General features: G+C 27.4%; 5 protein-coding genes across 5 annotated transcripts; all 5 read left to right on the top strand.

The window, feature by feature from the left end:
• The first annotated feature begins 5673 nt into the window (after positions 1-5673).
• LOC128955147 (uncharacterized) lies at positions 5674-9663 on the top strand. Its single transcript, XM_054300788.1, has 7 exons — positions 5674-6171; positions 6462-6783; positions 6930-7110; positions 7230-7424; positions 7821-8677; positions 9108-9273; positions 9537-9663. Exons 1-7 carry the CDS (start codon positions 5674-5676, stop codon positions 9661-9663), a joined length of 2346 nt encoding a protein of 781 aa, XP_054156763.1.
• A 956-nt stretch (positions 9664-10619) lies between these two features.
• LOC128956395 (uncharacterized) lies at positions 10620-11948 on the top strand. Its single transcript, XM_054302129.1, has 3 exons — positions 10620-11369; positions 11440-11614; positions 11696-11948. Exons 1-3 carry the CDS (start codon positions 10739-10741, stop codon positions 11898-11900), a joined length of 1011 nt encoding a protein of 336 aa, XP_054158104.1. The 5' UTR covers positions 10620-10738; the 3' UTR covers positions 11901-11948.
• A 643-nt stretch (positions 11949-12591) lies between these two features.
• LOC128955148 (dual specificity protein phosphatase 18-like) lies at positions 12592-13777 on the top strand. Its single transcript, XM_054300789.1, has 3 exons — positions 12592-12978; positions 13050-13191; positions 13509-13777. The coding sequence occupies exons 1-3, from the start codon at positions 12592-12594 to the stop codon at positions 13775-13777; spliced, it is 798 nt and encodes a 265-aa protein (XP_054156764.1).
• Positions 13778-14297: 520 nt separating this feature from the next.
• Positions 14298-15351, top strand: LOC128955151 (beta-1,3-galactosyltransferase 5-like). The gene has a single exon (XM_054300794.1). It carries the CDS (start codon positions 14320-14322, stop codon positions 15349-15351), a length of 1032 nt encoding a protein of 343 aa, XP_054156769.1. The 5' UTR covers positions 14298-14319.
• Positions 15352-16358: 1007 nt separating this feature from the next.
• On the top strand, positions 16359-17407 carry LOC128955152 (beta-1,3-galactosyltransferase 1-like). Its single transcript, XM_054300796.1, has 2 exons — positions 16359-17307; positions 17400-17407. Exons 1-2 carry the CDS (start codon positions 16359-16361, stop codon positions 17405-17407), a joined length of 957 nt encoding a protein of 318 aa, XP_054156771.1.
• The last annotated feature ends 3095 nt before the right edge of the window (positions 17408-20502 follow it).

The following is a 20502-nucleotide window of genomic DNA, read 5'->3' on the forward strand; positions in this document are numbered from 1 at the left end:
AAATATTTGAGAAAAATAAAACAATTTATTAATATTTTTTAAAAACTAATATTCATATAAATTATATAATAAATTAATTATAAAATTAGTAATTAAATGTTAATAATTGTAAACATAACTAATTTTAATAATTCTCTTTAATAATAATAATAATATTTCAAATGAATTAAATTTGATAAAAATTAATTTATGATTATTACTGCCAAGGTAAATAATTGTAATTTTATTAGTATTTAAATATAATTTTTAAATAAATAAATAAAGTCATAAGATTGATAATATATTTTAATAAAAAAAAATTAACTTGAAATTAGATTAAATTATTTCAAATTTCATTTAGATTAAGCAATTGTTTATTTAAAAAAAATACGTGTTATATATTAATTTATTAAATAACATTAGTTTATCATATATTTTTTTATTATTATATAATAATACAATAAATACTATTTGTTTTTATAAAAAAAATTATCTAATAGTATATTAAATATAAATACTATTACTTTTTATTTATCTGTAATATTACAATGTTTAAACCTATGCCTAATTTAATATTATACATGTATATTAAATTGTATATATCTATCATAATTGAATTAATAATTGCAATAAAATTATGTAAAATTTACCTGTATTTATGTATTTATTTATTGAGATAAAAAAGTTGCTTACTTATTTTTTAGTGATTAAAATTGTAAACATAATAAATAAGTTTTTATTATTAATTAGATAAGATATAATTGTTTTTCAAAAAATAAAATTATTGCAACTAATAATTGAATTATATAAATAAGTAAAACAATTAAATTTTTTAAAGGTATATAAAGAAATCCAATTGTTTTAGAAAAAAACATAACTAAATATATAAAAAAGTAATTTATATTTTAATAAATATATAATTATTAACTTAATATTAGATTTTTTAATTATGCGTTCAATAGTTGTATCAGTTTTGTTGATGGTATTGATTGCTTTGGGTTTGTATTATATATATTAAATATTTATTAATTATAAACTATTATTAAATATTTATTAATTATAAACTATTATTAAATATTTATTAATTATAAACTATTATTAAATATTTATTAATTATAAACTATTATTAAATATTTATTAATTATAAACTATTATTAAATATTTATTAATTATAAACTATTATTAAATATTTATTTATTTTTGCTAATAGTTTTGTCTGACAATGATTTGGATTATTCAAAGACATTGAAGAGAGTATCGACTAAACCATCAGCCGATGGCTTCACACAGGGTTTGCATTCAAAATTATTTGACATTTTAATGTAAAATCAATCAACTAATTAATACCTACCGATCCATTCATAGGTCATATGGTTGTCCACAACAACAGCACTGGTATTAAATCAAATGACTGTTATATTTGTTCGAATCCCTGTTCAATGATCTACTGTTGCAGTGGTAGTCATCCTCAGTGTTGTGTTGTTGGCGGCTATTGTGGGTGTTGTAGTCGTTAATCATATTTTTTTTTTTTTGATAAACAATTGAAATAAACAGCACATTAATACTGTATATGTTATGCATTTAATATATAATTTATAAATTTTATTATTATATTATTTATGTAATGATTTAATTACAATTTCTACTTTATTATATAAATATATTTATTTATTTTTTAAATAAAAATTGATATATCATATTATTATTTAATTTATCATTTTATTTGACGTATTTTAGTTAATAAATGCTAGAATATAATAAATAGCATTTAATTAAGATTTAGTATTACATAATTAAAATTATAAATTATTTTCAGGCAAAAAATATTATTGTTAACTTAATTTAGTTTATTATCTATAATTAAATTAATTATTAAATAATTTAGTATCAAAAAAATCAAATTAATAACTGAAATAATTAATTTTATTAATTAAAAGTTTATTTAAATTTATAAAAATGTTAATTAATTTTTTCTAAATCTTTATTTTTTTAATTATTTTTTTCATTACTAATTACTTATTTAAGTTGTCTATATAAGTGTCACATAAATTTATAAATAAAAATTAAATAAAAATAATAAAAATATTATTATTATTTTTTAAAAAACATTACTATTGATAACTCGCATCTATATAAATAAAATAGTTTAACTTTTAATTAATTACTATTTTTTTCAACAACAAAATTAATAAATATATTAAATTTAGATAAATAAAAGTAAAATAATTTAAATTTAATTATATAAATAATAAAATTATTGTTATTAATAATTTATTATTATTTTTATTAGTAAAGTATGTTTACTTGATGATTTTATTTTGTAATTTATGTATTTGCTCAGTATTATCAAGGTCAATTTATGTATTCAATGGCAATTATAAACATTGTACAAAAATTTTACACAACAAATATGTCTGTTTTATTGTTTATATATTAAATAGATTATGTAATAAACATATGTTTTATTTGAAATTTTTTTTTTATTTTATATATTTTTTCTGTTATTAAAATTTATTGAAAATAAATAACAATATGTGTTAGTATTTTATTGTATTTTTTTTATACATTTTTATTTACATTTTATATAATTTATATATATATATATATATATATATATAATGTTATACATTAAAAAAATTATTATTATTATTATTATAATTTTATAATGTTTATGATAATGTAAAATAATTTTTAAAAATGATTGATTTTTAGTATAAATATTTTTAATTTGGTTATGTGTAAAGTATATATATATATAATTTAAAATCCTATTAAATTGTTATTGTTAAAAATTATTAAATTTTATTTATTTTTTTAATTATTTGATGATAATTTTTTTTTAAAAATTTTTTATTCACTAAATTTAAGTTATATTGAAACTATAATTATGACATACAGTTATATCAATATTAGATATATTTGTAATAAAAATGTTATCAATAAAAATAATAAAATACTGATAATAAAGTTTAAGCGATAATAAAGTGATAATATGTGTTATCATTATACTATTAATAGACATTTTAATGTATTAATGGTATTAATAAAAATAACATTTATTTTTTGATGTATAATATTTAAGTTTTATAATTTTTTTTTTTTGTAAAAATAATTGTATAATATTACCGGCAATTGTTTGATTTCATCACATAATATATAGATATACGGTATATATATATATATGGATCACAAATTGAAAATAATTATATCAATTATATTAATTAATATCGTTTACAATGTGTTCAACAATTTATTAGTTGTTAGCTATGATACTATTGATAATAATAATAATAATATAATAATAAATAAAACTACAAACAATCTAAGTGAGCTAGATCAATTTAGTCAACAACAAAATTTAACCAATGTATCATTATCATCACTATCATCATTATCAAACATCATAGACATAGCTACCGGTGCTGCAGATAATAATAATAAAACTAGTGAATCAAAAAAACGTGTTTTTCCCAAAATATTTAGCCGACTTCACGGTACGGTACTGACCATTGCATGGCTGGCCATTACGCCAATAGCCATTGGGTTTGGCCGCTATTTTCGCCGCGAAACTGAACACTGTTTTGGCCAACACTGGCTGCAATCGCACCGATGGCTTATGTATGCCAGTCTAGGGCTGAACAGTGCCGGTGCTCTGTTCATATACATGAGGATAGGCGGCTGGTCGGGGGTTAGTTAGTTAGTTAGTTAGTGATAGTCATATACTGATGATTATATTAACTAAAAAAAAATGTATATCTATTTTTTTAAAAAAAATAGGTACAGTTTCACACAGTTATCGGTGTCATAGCTATGACAATGGTATGTTTGCAGACATTTGTGGCCACATTTATGCGCCCGACGGTTGTCCGCCAGTTTGGTAAACCGTTTTTCAATTGGTCTCACTTTCTAATGGGAAACCTGTCGTACATACTATCGGGTAAATTATTCAAAAATAAATTATTAAAATAAATTATTAAATAAATTATTAAAATAAATTATTAAAATAAATTATTAAATAAATTATTAAATAAATTATTAAATAAATTATTAAATAAATTATTAAATAAATTATTAAATAAATTATTAAATAAATTATTAAATAAATTATTAAATAAATTATTAAATAAATTATTAAATAAATTATTAAATAAATTATTAAATAAATTATTAAAATAAATTATTAAAATAAATTATTAAATAAATTATTAAATAAATTATTAAATAAATTATTAAATAAATTATTAAATAAATTATTAAATAAATTATTAAATAAATTATTAAATAAATTATTAAATAAATTATTAAATAAATTATTAAATAAATTATTAAATAAATTACTAATAAATTACTAATAAATTATTAATAAATTAATTATTAATAGATTATTTATAGATTATTAATAGATTATTAAATAAATTACTAATAAATTATTAAATAAATTATTATTTATTTTTTATATAAACTTTTTTTGTTGTTGAATAGTTATAACAATTTATTGTTCACTGGATTATCGTATATTGAAGACTAATCGCCAGCAAATACTATGGCTATTGAATTGTATTGTTTTTCTGAAATTTGCTGCAATTGTTTGGTTTGAATTCAATTCATATAACAATAATAATAATAATAAAAAAAATAATAATATAAATCCTTTGTCTGTCGATTCGGTGACCACAACGACGACGACGACGACAACGATTGATAAAAGTGACCATAAATTTGACAATAAATTTGTTGATAACAACTATACGACGACAACTAAAGCCGATAACCTATTTGTAATTATTATTATTATTATTATATAAAATATTAATTTTTAAAAAATGATTTTTTTTTTATAAACCCTATCCACAGAAACAATCACCAAATGTATGGAAACTATTGTCAATGAAAACATCTATTTTGGTTATTATTGTATTGACAACTGCTATATCAGTATATATTATGGACCCATAATAATAATGGGTTATACAATCAATCAAACCCCCACCCACCCCACCCCCGGGGGTATGGATTTATTGGATGAATTGATTTAAATAAAATTAATAAACATATAGATTAAATAATTTATAGACTGTATAAATTTTAATGTAATTTACATAAATGAAATTATATACTGTATAATATATAATATATAAAAAATTGATTATATTTTTTGAATAAATCATTTATTATGTTTTATATTACAAATTTGTAGTATTTTTTATAATTTTTTAGTCAATTGGTTTTGTTTAATATATAAAAATATAAATTACAATTATTTTATTTTTTATAATTAATATTATATATCCAAAAGTTAAATAAAATAATAATAATAATAATATCAATAGTTTAGTTTAGATATAATTAGTTAATTAATTACTAATTATATTCAACAATATGTGCGGTAAATATACTTTTTTTTTAAAAAAAATTGATTTTAATTGTAAGCACGAAATTATGACAATTAATTTTTTTTTGTTAATCAATTCAAATATCAATTGTATTTTTATTAATAGATATTATTTATACATACAGTCATGTCATTGAAAAACAGGTATTAAATACTATAACACAAACAATCAAACAAACAAACAAAAAACATTTTAAATATTATAGTTGAATATTAAAAAACTAATTGTTTTTATTTTATTGCAAACAAATTACAGATTATTATTATTAGGTATGTTATACATACCATCGGCACCTGTATTGATGATATGGTCATACTATTGTCGTCAACAACAAAAACAGTCGTTCAGACAATGGATACAAACATCGAGTAGTAGTAGTAGTAGTAGTGGTGGTTTGCTATCCGATCCATGGATCAGATCGGTGTCACTGATAAACGATGACCACTGCGATGGTATGAATATTTTGCCGATTGTCAACTGGTGTAGAAAACCGGTTGTCATAATCGGTCGGCTATGTCTTGAGTGGACATTTCCGGCACTAATGGCTAACAAAAAATTTCCAACAATGGGTACCGGTTTTATTGTCGACAAATATACCGAAAACAACACTAACGAACCCATACTCATGGCAGTGACCAACCATCATGTTGTCAGCGGATTACCGACAGTGAGTTTGGCCATGTATTGGCAAAATTCATTGGATTACGATCTCTACGGTCGTGTGGTTTATGTTGAACAGCACCGGGATTTGGCGCTCATAGAGTTTTCGGTTACGTCCGATATGTTTAACAAAACAAAGGTAGTATTGGTAGTAGTGGTTGTAGTAGTAGTATAAGTAGTAGTAGTAGTAGTAGTAGTAGTAATAGTAGTAGTAGTAGTAGTAGTGATTGTAGTAGTAGTAGTAGTAGTAGTAGTAGTAGTAGTTGTTGTTGTTGTTGTTGTTGTTGTTGTAGTAGTAGTAGTAGTAGTAGTAGTAGTAGTAGTAGTAGTAGTAGTAGTAGTACTTGTCTATATTTTGTATATTAATAAAAAAAACTATATAAACTTTATTACCGGTAATTAATTTATGCTATATTATACCATCATCAGCCACTTGTACCTGAGCCCAATCGACCGGCCGATTTAGGCGATCCGGTTCTAGCCATTGGTCACGGACAGGTCGACTATAACTGGTCATCGGGTATTATACGATCGTATGGATGTACGTTACGCCATATAAATTCACAATACGATATACCCGTTGAATTTGAATCCGATGGTGACCAACAATTTGTCCAACACTCGGCACCGGTTGTTCCCGGTTTTTCTGGCGGTCCACTTGTCGATGACAGTTCCCAATTGGTCGGTGTCAACGATAATGCCAACATTATATTTAATATATTTTATAATATCACTGCTATGGATATTAATGGTTAACTAAAAAAAATTATTTGATAATATTATTTGATATACTACTGTCTTATAGTAATAATAGAATTATTTTATTTATTTTTTATTTTTTAATTAATAACATTAATGTATTTGATTTTTACATTTTGTTTGTTTGTATATTTGCAGAGTTTGTTAATAGAGGAAAATTGTATATTAAAAACAATAGTAGACGACAACAACAATTAATAATACCAATAGAGGACAGGTATAGATCGGTATCGGGATTCAAGTTAGGACTGATTGTCGAGAAAAACATCAAAAACAATATATTCTGTATTAAAGGATTACTTTATAAATCTAAGTTCAAGTAATTGTTTTTTTGTTATTGAAATTAATTAATTAATTAATTAGTAATTTTTAACTAAATTAAAAATATACTAAATTAGTTTATTAAGTCATAATCAGTATTTATTTATTTATTAATAGATATATAAATTGCAATATTCATACCGTTAATGGTGTCCAGGTTACAGATATCAAGCAATTCAATGATTCACTTATTGGTACTAATAATGATAATAATAATATTGATTTAGTTGTCTGGGAATCAATAGACCAAACGTATGGACAAAAATCGCAATTACCATCCAGACTACCGGTGCTTAACTATTCAGACACAGAGTTGCCAATTGTTTTCTAAAAAAAATAATATTAATTATTATATTATAGAGAGAGTTAAAACAAAATATTTCTATTAAATTTATATTTATAACACAATTATTATAAATATTTTTATTATTAAATATATAAAACATAACAAAATAATTTATTTATTTATTATATTAATGTGTGCGTGATTTTTGTTGTTGTTGTTAATTTAAAAAAAAAATTATATAATAATTATTATTATATATATAGTATTTAAGAAAATAATTATTAATATTTTTTTTTGTTTGACAATAAAAAAACAGTCATATATTGGAAATGTTTTTCAACTACAGGTATTAATTAAAAATATATATATATAAATATTTAATTGTATTATTATTATTAAATTATATTATTATTAATACACAGATTATTAAGTTTGTTTGGTATGCCATCAGCAGCAGTAGCGGCAATAGCTATACAGACATACAATAATAATAATAATAATTGGCTTAAACATAGACAACCATCGCTTAGACAATGGTTTCATACATCAAACAGTAGTATTGGTTTGTCATCTAATGGTCATTCATTGATGTTAAGATCGGTGAAGACACTGATGGATAATCATCATAATCGCCAACAACAGGCCATCGGCGGCGATGATATGGATTTTATTGAAATTTTCGATAATATCAAACAATCGGTATTTGTTTGCACCCAATACAGCAACAACAGTACCGGTAGTGGTACGGGATTTGTTGTCGACAACGATGGCGATTGTTATCATTTGATTGTAACCAACTATCATGTAGTCAGGGGTAGTCCTATGGTATTACTGGAAGACTATTTATGTGTATTTGATTACGACAACTATCCGTACGACTATTGTATTGTCGGTCGAGTGGTTTATGTTGAATTGGACATGGATTTAGCATTGATCGAGTTTGAAGATTGGGAACAGTTTCCAATACTACCGATAGTCAATTATGCTATCGATTTTGGCGATCCAGTGCTGACCATTGGCCACGGTGAACGTGATTTTAATTGTCATCCGGGTCTGGTCAGGGCGTACGGGTTTCGGGCCCGGGATATATCCGACTATTACGAACTGTTTCCCGAATGGTTTAAATATGGCGACCATGAATTGGTGGAACATTCGGCGGTAACTACTGGCGGTTTTTCGGGCGGTCCGATGGTTAACAGCGATAACCAAGTGGTCAGTGCCAATGAAATTCAAGTACGTCGAACTAATTACTATAATATTCCCGCCAATGATATTAATGGTAAGTACTTGGAATTTATACCTATTTTCCCTAGGAATTTATACCTGGGAACTTATAAGGGGAGGGGGGGAACTTTATGGATATTAAATGTGAATATTTTGTGGAATTTAAGGGAATTTTAAGGGAATTTTCTCATGATCCCTCCACCCCTACCCCACTTGATTTTGGATTTTTTTCAAAAAAAAATTGCTATTTAAAAATACAGTAAAAGTAGTTTGAACCCACCCTAGACCTCCCCACCGCCCAAGATTTTTAGAGAATTTTCTAAATTAACCCCACCCTAGACCATCACACACATACACACACACCCCCCTAAAATCCGAAACACTTGCTTAACCCTGATTAATATATAATTGTTTTTTTGTATTTGTTTTTTTTTGTTTTGTTTTATAATAATATATTAAATTTTATTACTAATAATAATCGCTAGAATTTATTCAAAGAGGACAACAGTATCTCTCTAGCGGTTTATGGCTAATACCTGAGGACAGGTATAGAGTTAGATCGGGACTAAAGTTAGGACTAATTATTGTTAAAGATTTTCTTGAAAATAATAATTATTATATTGTGGACGAAATTTGCAAAAATTACTGCCGGTATGTGATTATTAAGCAAAATAATATTTAAAAAAATTTATATATATTTTTTAAAATTATTATTATAATTGTTTCTCTGTCTGTCTGTCTGTCTGTCTGTCTGTCTGTCTGTCTGTCTGTCTGTCTGTCTGTCTGTCTGTCTGTCTGTCTGTCTGTCTGTCTGTCTGTCTGTCTCTCTCTCTCTCTCTCTCTCTCTCTCTCTCTCTAAGATATGCTAACCACCAAATTAAGACCATTAATGGCCAACCGTTTACTGATATCAGTCAATTAGGTGATGCACTCACTGATAGTCAAATCAATAGTTTAATTAAACTTAAATTTTTGGGTGGACTGTCAGCTGATCTACAGGTGCTTGACTATACTGACCAAGATTTGCCAATTGTTTTTTAAAATTGTTTTTTCCATATATATATATATATATATATATATATATAAAATATATTACAAAATATATAATTTAACTAAAATGCTGTTTTTTAAATGATTATACTGTGTTTAATATATTGTTATACAATTATCATTATATTCAATAAATAATTTAACCGAAAAATAATTTATTTAATTAATTAGCTTTTATTTATATAAATTAATAATTAACATTTTTTTTAATTAATCATTTTTTTAAAAGTATCGTTCAGAAAGTATTTATTATAATTTTGAAATAATATTGAAATAATGTAATAAATTATTAATTTAATGAATTTTATTATAATGTTTGTAATAAATATTAATAAATATAATTAATATTAATTTAGTAATTAATGTATTGCTAATGTTGTTCACAAAAATATACAAATAATTTTGTATTAAAAAATATAATTTATATTATATATCGATATATCATGGCTTGAAATGCCAACAATTAAAATAAAAGTGTTGAAACAATTTAAATATTAATGTATTATTTGTTATATATATATTTTTTTTGAGACATTGATTATATATATATGGTTTGTGTGGCACTACTACTACTACTACCAACTATTTAATGGTTAGTCAACTAATCAAATGAGATATTTATCATACAATACAGTCGTGTCGTTGAAAAATAGGTTTTAATAAGATTTTAATAAAAAAAATAAGTTTAATATATAATAAAAATAAATAATTTTGATTTCAAACACTATTGTATAGACTATTAGGTCTGTTATGTATACCATCAGCAGCTCTAGTGATAATGACATACAATCAACACCAACACCAACACCAACACCAACACCAACACCAACACCAACACCAACACCAACACCAACACCAACACCAACACCAACACCAACACCAACACCAACACCAACACCAACACCAACACCAACACCAACACCAACACCAACACCAACACCAACACCAACACCAACACCAACACCAACACCGATATCAACCGTTCAGTCAATGGTTTCAAACATTTCAAACAAATAGTTGGTTTGTGTCATCACATCCCAGTCGTCTAAGATCGGCGACAGCACTCATGAGGAATGATAGCGATGACGACAACATCAATATTACAGACACTTACGATAACTTTCTGACGGTTGTCGTTGTCTATCGGATTACTTATACTGATTGCGAAACAATTACTACATCCGGTACGGGATCGCGACTGGACGGCAACGACCTGTTGATTGTGACCAACGCTCATGTGGTGGCCGGTCGTCAGGAAATGTTTCTAACGGTAAACTATCAGCAAATGTGGAGCCAACTGATCGGCCGCGTTGTCTACGTTGAACAGCACCGGGATCTGGCACTCGTCCAGATCGACGACGACACTTCGGATGTGTTTCGTCCGCGACCACTGGCCGAACGTCCGGCTCAGTTCGGCGAACCAGTAGCCACTTATGGTCATTCGGAAACCGAATTTACAGCAATGGCCGGCTGTGTTATGATTCCCGGCTGTCGATTAGTCGACTTTATGGACGACTATAACATACCGTTATTGGTTCCCGATTGTAATAACCAACTAATACTAATTCATTCGGCTGTATCGGTTCCCGGCTATTCAGGCGGTCCACTGATGGATCGCCGGTCAAGCATACTGGCCGTCAACATTGCCTATAGTCCATGGCTTTACTATTTTAGTCAACCGGCCGAACAAACAGCTGGTATTACAGTACAAGCAATCAATTATATTTAAAATCATAGTTAAAAATAATACCATTTTTTTATATACAGAGTTTATAGAAAGAGGCAGAAATTATTTAAGAGGTTTAATAGCATTACAACAACACCAACAACAACAACAGCAAAGGGACAGTCGTGTATTGGAACCGGTATTAAAGTTAGGTCTAATCATTAGTTTGAATGATAACAATAGGCTTCATATTGTCGACACTATTGATGCTAACAAGTAATGTCTTATATTTTTACTTATTAAATAAAAATTATAATTAAATTTATTTATGATTTTTTTCATAAATTTTATTAACAGTTTAACCGAAATAATAAATAGAGAAATTGTATCAATTAATGGACAGCCGGTTAGCGATCAGATCAGTCAGATAACCGATACTATTAATAGTTGCAAATCTGGTGACAATATTAGTGTAAAACTTAGGGATAATGCGGATCAGGAAACGGATCAATCAATAGTTGTCCGCAATTTTATGCCCAATGAGTTACCCAATATTTTTTGATACAAAACAAAAATAATTAAGTTTATATCCAAATAATATATTTTTCTGCGTGTAATTTATTGAATATTTATTTAAATTTATAATTATATTTATTTGACTTATTTACTTAACATATAAATATATCTATTTTTTGTGGCTATATGTATAAATTTTATTTTAATAAATTAATACATATGTATAATAAAATTAATATTATTACATTCAATAATTAATAAAATATTGAAATTCATAATCATATACTAAAAATGTTATTATTTGTCAAATTATTTTTTTATAAATAAAATATAAATTATATATCATAGTTGTTATAATATAATATTTGTGTATTGGCTATTATTATTATTATAAATACCATGATAGTTTTTTTTAAAAAATATCATGTGATTATTATATTTTTATGTGTAGATTGATTGTACCCTGATGATGATGTTTCAATATTTTTAAAAAAAATGATTCAATGTTCATAATATAGTATATAATTAATATAATAATAATAATTCAAAATATTATATATATAGATATATTGTATATACAGTAATAAATTGTTTGTTTGATAAAATTGCTTATAAATAGTTTGCCCCCCACCCCCCACCCCCCAAAAAAACTGTATATACTGTATATACACTGTATAAACGATATATACGATACCATTAACAGGACATACCATCACTAATAATAATAATCACTAATAATGTCTTCAATAATAAGGCTATGGTTTTGGTGTTGCGGTAAGAAAACAGACAACGACAACGACGGCGGTGGCGGAGAGGGATTACTTGATAGAGCCGTCCGTATAACACGTACGGCTAGCGGACAGCCAGTCAACCAGAAAGTGTTGACCAATTTGCCGACCAAATTGCAAAACGAATCGGATCAGATTGAATGGCCGGTATACTGGCGCTACGCAACCAGTCCGCCGTATAATAGTTTATCGGTTGTTACCAATCGGATACTGTTGTCGAGTTACGGGGCCATCAATTCGGACGACGTACACAAAAACGATATCAAATGTATTGTCAGTGTTACCCATCAGACACCGGTTATCAACATTAGACGCGTCGAGTTTATTAGGATTCCGGTAAATATCTATCCGGTATATATATATATATATTTCATGCAAATTATACACAAATTTTTAACATTTAATAGATTGAGGACATGGATACAGAAAACATTGGCCAATATTTTGATGACCTAAGCAATAGGTTAATGGCTATGGAAGCCGTGGACAACAGGAAGATACTGATCCACTCATTGTTTGGTAAAAGTCGATCGGCAACTGTTGTCATCGGTATTATTATTATTAGTGGTAGTGGTAGTGGTAGTGGTAGTGGTAGTGGTAGTGGTAGTGGTAGTGGTAGTGGTAGTGGTAGTGGTAGTGGTAGTGGTAGTGGTAGTGGTAGTGGTAGTGGTAGTGGTAGTGGTAGTGGTAGTGGTAGTGGTAGTGGTAGTGGTAGTGGTAGTGGTAGTGGTAGTGGTAGTGGTAGTGGTAGTGGTAGTGGTAGTGGTAGTGGTAGTGGTAGTGGTAGTGGTAGTGGTATATCCAATGGAATGGAATATCCATTTCCTAATCAAATTTTTTTTATTTTAATATCTTTATATTTTTAGCACATCTGATGAAATCCCAGCGCATGTCACTGACGTCAGCGTTTGATTTTGTCAAATATTGTCGTCCAATAATACGGCTGAACAATGGTTTCCTAAGACAACTGATCCAATACGAGAAGCGTCTGTTTGGCAAACAGTTTACTAATCATACGATGATTGAGCAGAAAAATTGCAACCAAATAGTGGCCAACGCTTGGATAGCAAAGTATGACGGTTTGCCACAATTGGCCGCTAATATAAGCACTGATAGACAACTAACAACTATTTAGGGAGGGCTGGGCTCAGTTAGTTTTTTAAATATATATATATAATTATTATTACCATTACAATCTATATAAAAAAAACATTTTCATATTTAAGTTTAGTATATATATACAATTTTATATAATTATATAAAAATAATTACAGTATATACTATATACTTGATATAATTTATGATTAGCTAACTAGTAATTATCTGCACATAAAATTGTTATAACTATAGAAAAAAACAATACATTTATAATTATTCATTAAATAATAATAACAAAAATAATAATATTTTTTTAACATTAGTTTAAACAATATATAAAGTTTATATATATAGTATATACTAAAGTACAATATATAAAATACAATTAAAATCATTGAAAAGTCGTTGAAATCTAATTAAAATTAATATACTATTTAACAATAAATAAATTATTTGATTATTTATTTTAATTACAAACAATAATTGAATTCACGTTCAATAATGATATAGCAATCAATTGGTCAGTGATTTTCAAACATATCCAATGAATTACTGTTATATTTTTTTGAAACAAAACAAATGATAACTAAATTTTGTGCAAAGTTTGTGTCACTGGTTGTTGTTGTGGTCATCATTAGTAGTGATCAATCACTGTGTGATCGACAATATGTTCACAACAATCAAGAGATAGAGTTGACTAAAGTGGTTGTCATTGATCCCAAACACTGTAATACCAGTCAAGACATTGTAGTCTTAATTCTTAGTGCCGGTCAATCAACGGGTAAATACTTTGACTTTAGACAAGAGTTAAGGTCCGGTTGGGTCGGTGTCATGAAAAGCCGTAACATTGGTGTCTGGTTTGCACTCGGACTCAATAACAACCAAACGGTTAATGAAGAGCTGCTTATTGAGTCAAACAAGTATAACGATATCATTCAGTTTGGTTTTGTCGACAACTACTATAACTTGACACTCAAAGCCATTGCTATTCAACGATGGCTTCACAGATACTGTCCATCAGTAAAATATGGACTGAAAGCAGACGACGACATCTTCGTTAATGTCGACCTACTGTTGAAAGTGTTGTCCGACTTTGAGACCGGTATTAGTGGTTCTCTATTAAAAAATAGTTATGTTATCAGAGATGTTGGACACAAGTGGTATATACCGGAAAAGTATTTATCGCGCGATAAGTTTCCCGATTATACTATGGGTTCGGCCTATTTAGCGGACAACGTGACCAGAGATCAATTGCTTCGGCAACTGGACTCGTACAGAGCCGTCGAAGAATACTATGTTCTTGACATTGAAGATGCATTCCTGACCGGTATTGTAGCCGAATTGGCTGACATCAGGCGTCACGATAGCCATCATTTTCGACATGACGACTGTCAGTGTATACCCAGTTTGCATACCGTTCCCATACATTTCGAATGCAAACAACGATCGGACATATGGCGTGCATTTTTGGATGTATCCATGAATACTAGTGCCTACTGTAATAGTGGTCATTCCGTATGGCCGATGATTGGCCACCGAAGCCATCACTACTACTACTACTATAGCTTATCAGTAGTTTTAGTAATGTTTGCACAGTTAGCACTTTATTGATTATCTTATTTAATTAAATTATTTATATATTTTTTAATACTATTATAAATATAAATTTGTTTTTTATGAATAAGTTTACGACAACAACAAAAAATTGTTTCTTATAAAGTGTTTATATTTTTTGTTGAAAAAATTAATTACATCAACAAAATTAATAAATAAAATACAATTAATAAAAAATTATTTTTCATACATTTCAAGTATCTAACAGTTTTGTGTCAATAATTTTATTATTAAATTATATATTTTAGTTTTATATTATTTATATACAGTTATATATATATAGAGTTTTCGGTGTTTAAGGTTAAAAATTAGGTCAAAAATATATATTTATTGTTTTTTTTAATAAAAAAAAAATAAATTATAACTATTTATTTTAAGTTAAATGTTTGTTAGTACTCTGTTGGTAACTATAAAATTATTATTATTATTATTATTATAACAAAGTAACTCAATAGTTAAATATAAAAAAAAATAAATAATAACAAAATTAAATTACTGCCTCAAAAAAACAATTGAAAAATATTAAATTATTTATAAACATCCTGTAAAACATACAGTAAAAACGTTATGTAATAAAAACAATTTAATCATTAAATATACTGTATATAAACAAAATATATTATTATTATTATTATTATTATTGTTACTTAATCAAGGATTCAAACAACAAAATATAAATTATAATTAACTTATTTTATATTAATATTAAATTAGTTATATAAAGATTTATTATATATTAGATGTTTAATATAAATATTTGATGTAAAAGAAAATATTTAACAAAAAATAATTAATAATAACTAATTGAAATTAAAAAATAAATTTTGTTAAAAGTTTTTTTTTGTTGTTTAGTTTTATATAAATTATTTTTAAAACTAGTTTTTTCTACTTTTGGATAACTTTTTAATTAATTAATTAATTAATTTTTTAGTCAACATATCTGTCCAATTGATTCCTGTATTTTATTTTCCAACAAACAAATGACAAATTTATTATTAAAGTTAATGTCAATGATATGGATGTTTGTGGTCGTCATCAGTGGTCTATCAATGATATTGTGTAGTAAACGACAATATGTTCACAACAATCAAGAGATAGAGTTGACTAAAGTAGTGATCATTGATCCCAAACATTGCAATACCCGACACGATATGGTTGTCGTTATTCATAGTACCAGTCAATCAACGGGTAAATACTTTAACTATAGACAAGAACTGAGATCGGGTTGGGTCGGTGTCCTGAAAAGCCGTAACATTGGTGTCTGGTTTGCACTCGCACTCAATACTGACAACCAAACCGTTAATGAAGAGCTGATGATTGAGTCAAACAAGTATAACGATATCATTCAGTTTGGTTTTGTCGACCACTACTATAACCTGACATTGAAAGCCATTGCAATACAACGATGGCTTCATAAGTACTGTTCATCAGTAAAATATATGTTAAAAACAGATGACGACGTCTTCGTTAATGTCGACCTACTTGTGAAAGTGTTGGCCGACTTTAAGACCGGTATTAGTGGTTATCTATTAAAAAATAGTTATGTTATCAGAGATGTTGGACACAAGTGGTATATACCGAAAAAGTACTATTCGCCCGATAATTATCCCGATTATACTTTGGGTTCGGCAATGATTGCCGACAATGTGACCAGAGATCAATTGCTTCGGGCAGTGGACACGTACACAACAATTGCCGGCAATTATATACTGGACATCGACGATGCTTTACTAACCGGTATTATTGCCAACTATGCTAACATTACTCGTCACCATAGTTATCATTTTTCATTTGACTATTGTCATTGTCTAACTTGTTTGCATACCGTTCCCATACATTTCGAGTGCCGACAACGATCAGCCATATGGCATACATTTTTGGATGTGTCGCTGAATACCAGTGCCAACTGTAGTCATACCTTATCGCCGATGATGATTGTCGACCACCGAAATCGTTACTACTTTTACTACTACTACTACTACTACTACTACTTCATGTTTATCATGTATTTACTTGTATTGTCACTAATTGTTTATCTAATTAAGAAAAATAAAATTTTATTTCATTTATATATATATATATATAAACTGCATATTATGTATATTGTAAGGAAAGTGGGGTTACCACGGGTATATTTACTATATGAACACTCTATGAGTGCAACCCGTGATGTAAACCCTACTATTGCTTATAGACTAAGCCCTTACGTTGCCCTGCACGTACCAGCATTATTACTATAACGGTATGTGGCTTAAGGAGCGAGCGGATCTCCTATCACTGGTTGTGTGCAGAGCTATATGTGTTGATTTGGGTAGTATACAGTCGACCGACTGTTTTAGTCTATGCTGGTCCTTGCATAAACTATCCGTATAATACTACCGTACGGTACTGAACAAAACAGCATGCCTATTCAGGTTAGTAGGTCTGGACAGGTCAGTGGGCCTACCCTGGTCAGTAGGTCATCCGAGTCACTGGGTCAACCTGGGTCAGTGAACCTAACCTGGTCACTGTCAACTCGGGTCACTGGGTCAACCCGGGTCATTAGGCCTAACCGGGTCACTGGGCCAAACCGGCCACCGGGCCTAACCGGGTCAGTGGGCCTAATTGGGTCACTGGGCCTAATTGGGTCACTGGGCCTAATTGGGTCACTGGGCCTAACCGGGTCACTGGGTCAACCCGGGTCATTAGGCCTAACCGGGTCAGTGGGCCTAACCGGGTCACTGAGTCAACCCGGGTCATTAGGCCTAACCGGGTCAGTGGACCTACCCGGGTCAGTGGGCCTAACCTGTTATAGTCCAATGGTTGGCCAGTTGGTCAGTCTGACAGTAGACTAATGTGTCTAGTCACTTATTACTATATCTGAGCTAACCTATCATAGCGCTTACTTTTGCATACCATATAATAGGTTACTCAATAATAAGGTTTACTCAACGTCGTCACATGTCAACACTAGTCTTTGGTCGGACCGGTCAGATCCTACCGTGTAGCGGACACAGTACCGGAGTTCCCCTCTAAATAGTATTCGCTTACGTAATTAGTGGTCGACTTCCATCGGCGCGGCGTTCGATAGTTGTCCATTATGTTAACTGTAGCCTGTAGAACAAGGGCCTGTAGTGAACCCATATGTGATCCATAATGCCATCCGCGACGTAATCCATGGTGTATTTCCATGACTCAATCCATAATTTTATCCATGATGTAATCGTGGTCAGCTTCCATCAGTATAACATCTATAATGTAATTCATGATGCAATCCAAGTCCACCAGCCGCGACGAGTAAGTAATACACACAAAGTAATATGCAAATACTTTATTTCATCTTAGAAACAGTTATACACTGTAGCACTCCAAGAAGAGATCTCTCCCAGGAGAGCTCTCTGAGGAGAACTGATTTGGTGTCTGAGAGACACCTCTATTTATACTAAAGTGTACGTGAAAAATAATCAGGTCGTATTGAGTCAGCTTTAATCCCTGGGCGTAAACTATTCATTTTTCTGTATAACATTTCAATACATTATTTTAACTGTGAAATACAGAGTAAAAATAAAATATAACTTTGCTTAAAAGTAGGAGTTTACTATTCACTGTTCTGTATAACATTTCAATGCATTATTTTAACAGTGAAATACTAAATAAAAATAAAATAAAACTTTACTTAAAAGTAGGAGTTTACTATTCACTTTTCTATATAACATTTCAATGCATTTTTAAAATTGAATTTTAGAGTTTAGCATTAAACAAACCTTGGTTTGCAAATATAATTATTTAAATAAAAATAAAACTAAGAGTTGTGTTAAATTCACTTTAGTAAATTTAAACATAAACAAAAATCTCTTTTGTATTGAAATAATTATTATTTTAAAACATTAATCAGTATAATATTGAAATGGCCTTGACTACCTATAACAATATCTAGAACTTATAAAAACAACATATAAGTATAAAATAATACATTTATTAATTAGTTTAAAAATATAAGTTTTTTTTCAATTCAATTCAACTGTTATTGTCACTAATTATTTATCTAATTAACTAAATTAATATTTATTTTTATATATATTATTCTGTATATGTGTATAACTTATAGAAAAAAAGTTATTAAAATACTAAAAGTACAGTAAATAATAATTTTTATTATTAATAATAATAGTTATTATTTGTTTTTTTTATCTATTATTTTTAGCTCTAATTGATGTAATTGTGTTTAATTTAAATACACCTAAATATAACACTAATTTTTTTTATTAATATTTGTTTTTGTTTTATATGAAACATATTTAATTTGTTGATAATACTAAAAATTTAATTAATAAATAAAGTTTACTAATAATACATGTACAGTATATCTCATGAACTTATAATAATACAATAAATTTATTAAAAAAAATTTTTAAATTACATATTTATATAACTGTATTATAACTTATTTATTTATATAGTACTAAAACAAATCAAATTTAAACTATTATTGATCCTATAATCTAACGATTAATTAATTATCAATTAAAGAAAATCAGATCCAATGGTTAGTCATGAAAATAGTGACCACTTTAGTGATGAACAACTGGTGATTGTCGACACAGTTGTTAAACAAGACATCAGTATTGATGTGCCATTAAATAATGGTCAGTCAATCGACAATAATGTCAATAATTGTAGACCAAAGTTGTTGTCGTTGGATAAAACTAATGATAATATTAATAATAATAGTCATCGTTGTCATAGCCAACCAATGATAACCATTACCGTCGATGACTACTTCAAAGAGTATCAGTTGATTACCAGAGATCTTGAATCAGACAACGACTATAAAAATATGATCAAAATATTGGTCGACAAACAACAACAACAAGAAAATCAATTATTGTTTAAAAAATGATTTTTTACTTTTTAGTTATATATTTATAATTATAGTTTATATTTTGTTTTGTTTGATTAGATATTTATATTATATGTAAAATTTTTGTATTTTAATTTAACTGATCAATCATTTTATGAAAAAATTAATGAAAGAAAAAAAATTATTATAAAATTAAAACAATTTCTATTATCATAAACTATTATGAACTTATATATTATTTATTCAAAATACAAAAAAATACATTTTTTATTTAATTATAAAACGATTTTTATAACAAGTTTTATAAT

The sequence above is a fragment of the Oppia nitens genome, unplaced genomic scaffold (assembly GCF_028296485.1).
Source record: "Oppia nitens isolate AA-2021 unplaced genomic scaffold, nextdenovo-longstitch-racon4-pilon3 scaffold2_pilon_pilon_pilon, whole genome shotgun sequence".
NCBI lineage: Eukaryota > Metazoa > Arthropoda > Arachnida > Sarcoptiformes > Oppiidae > Oppia > Oppia nitens.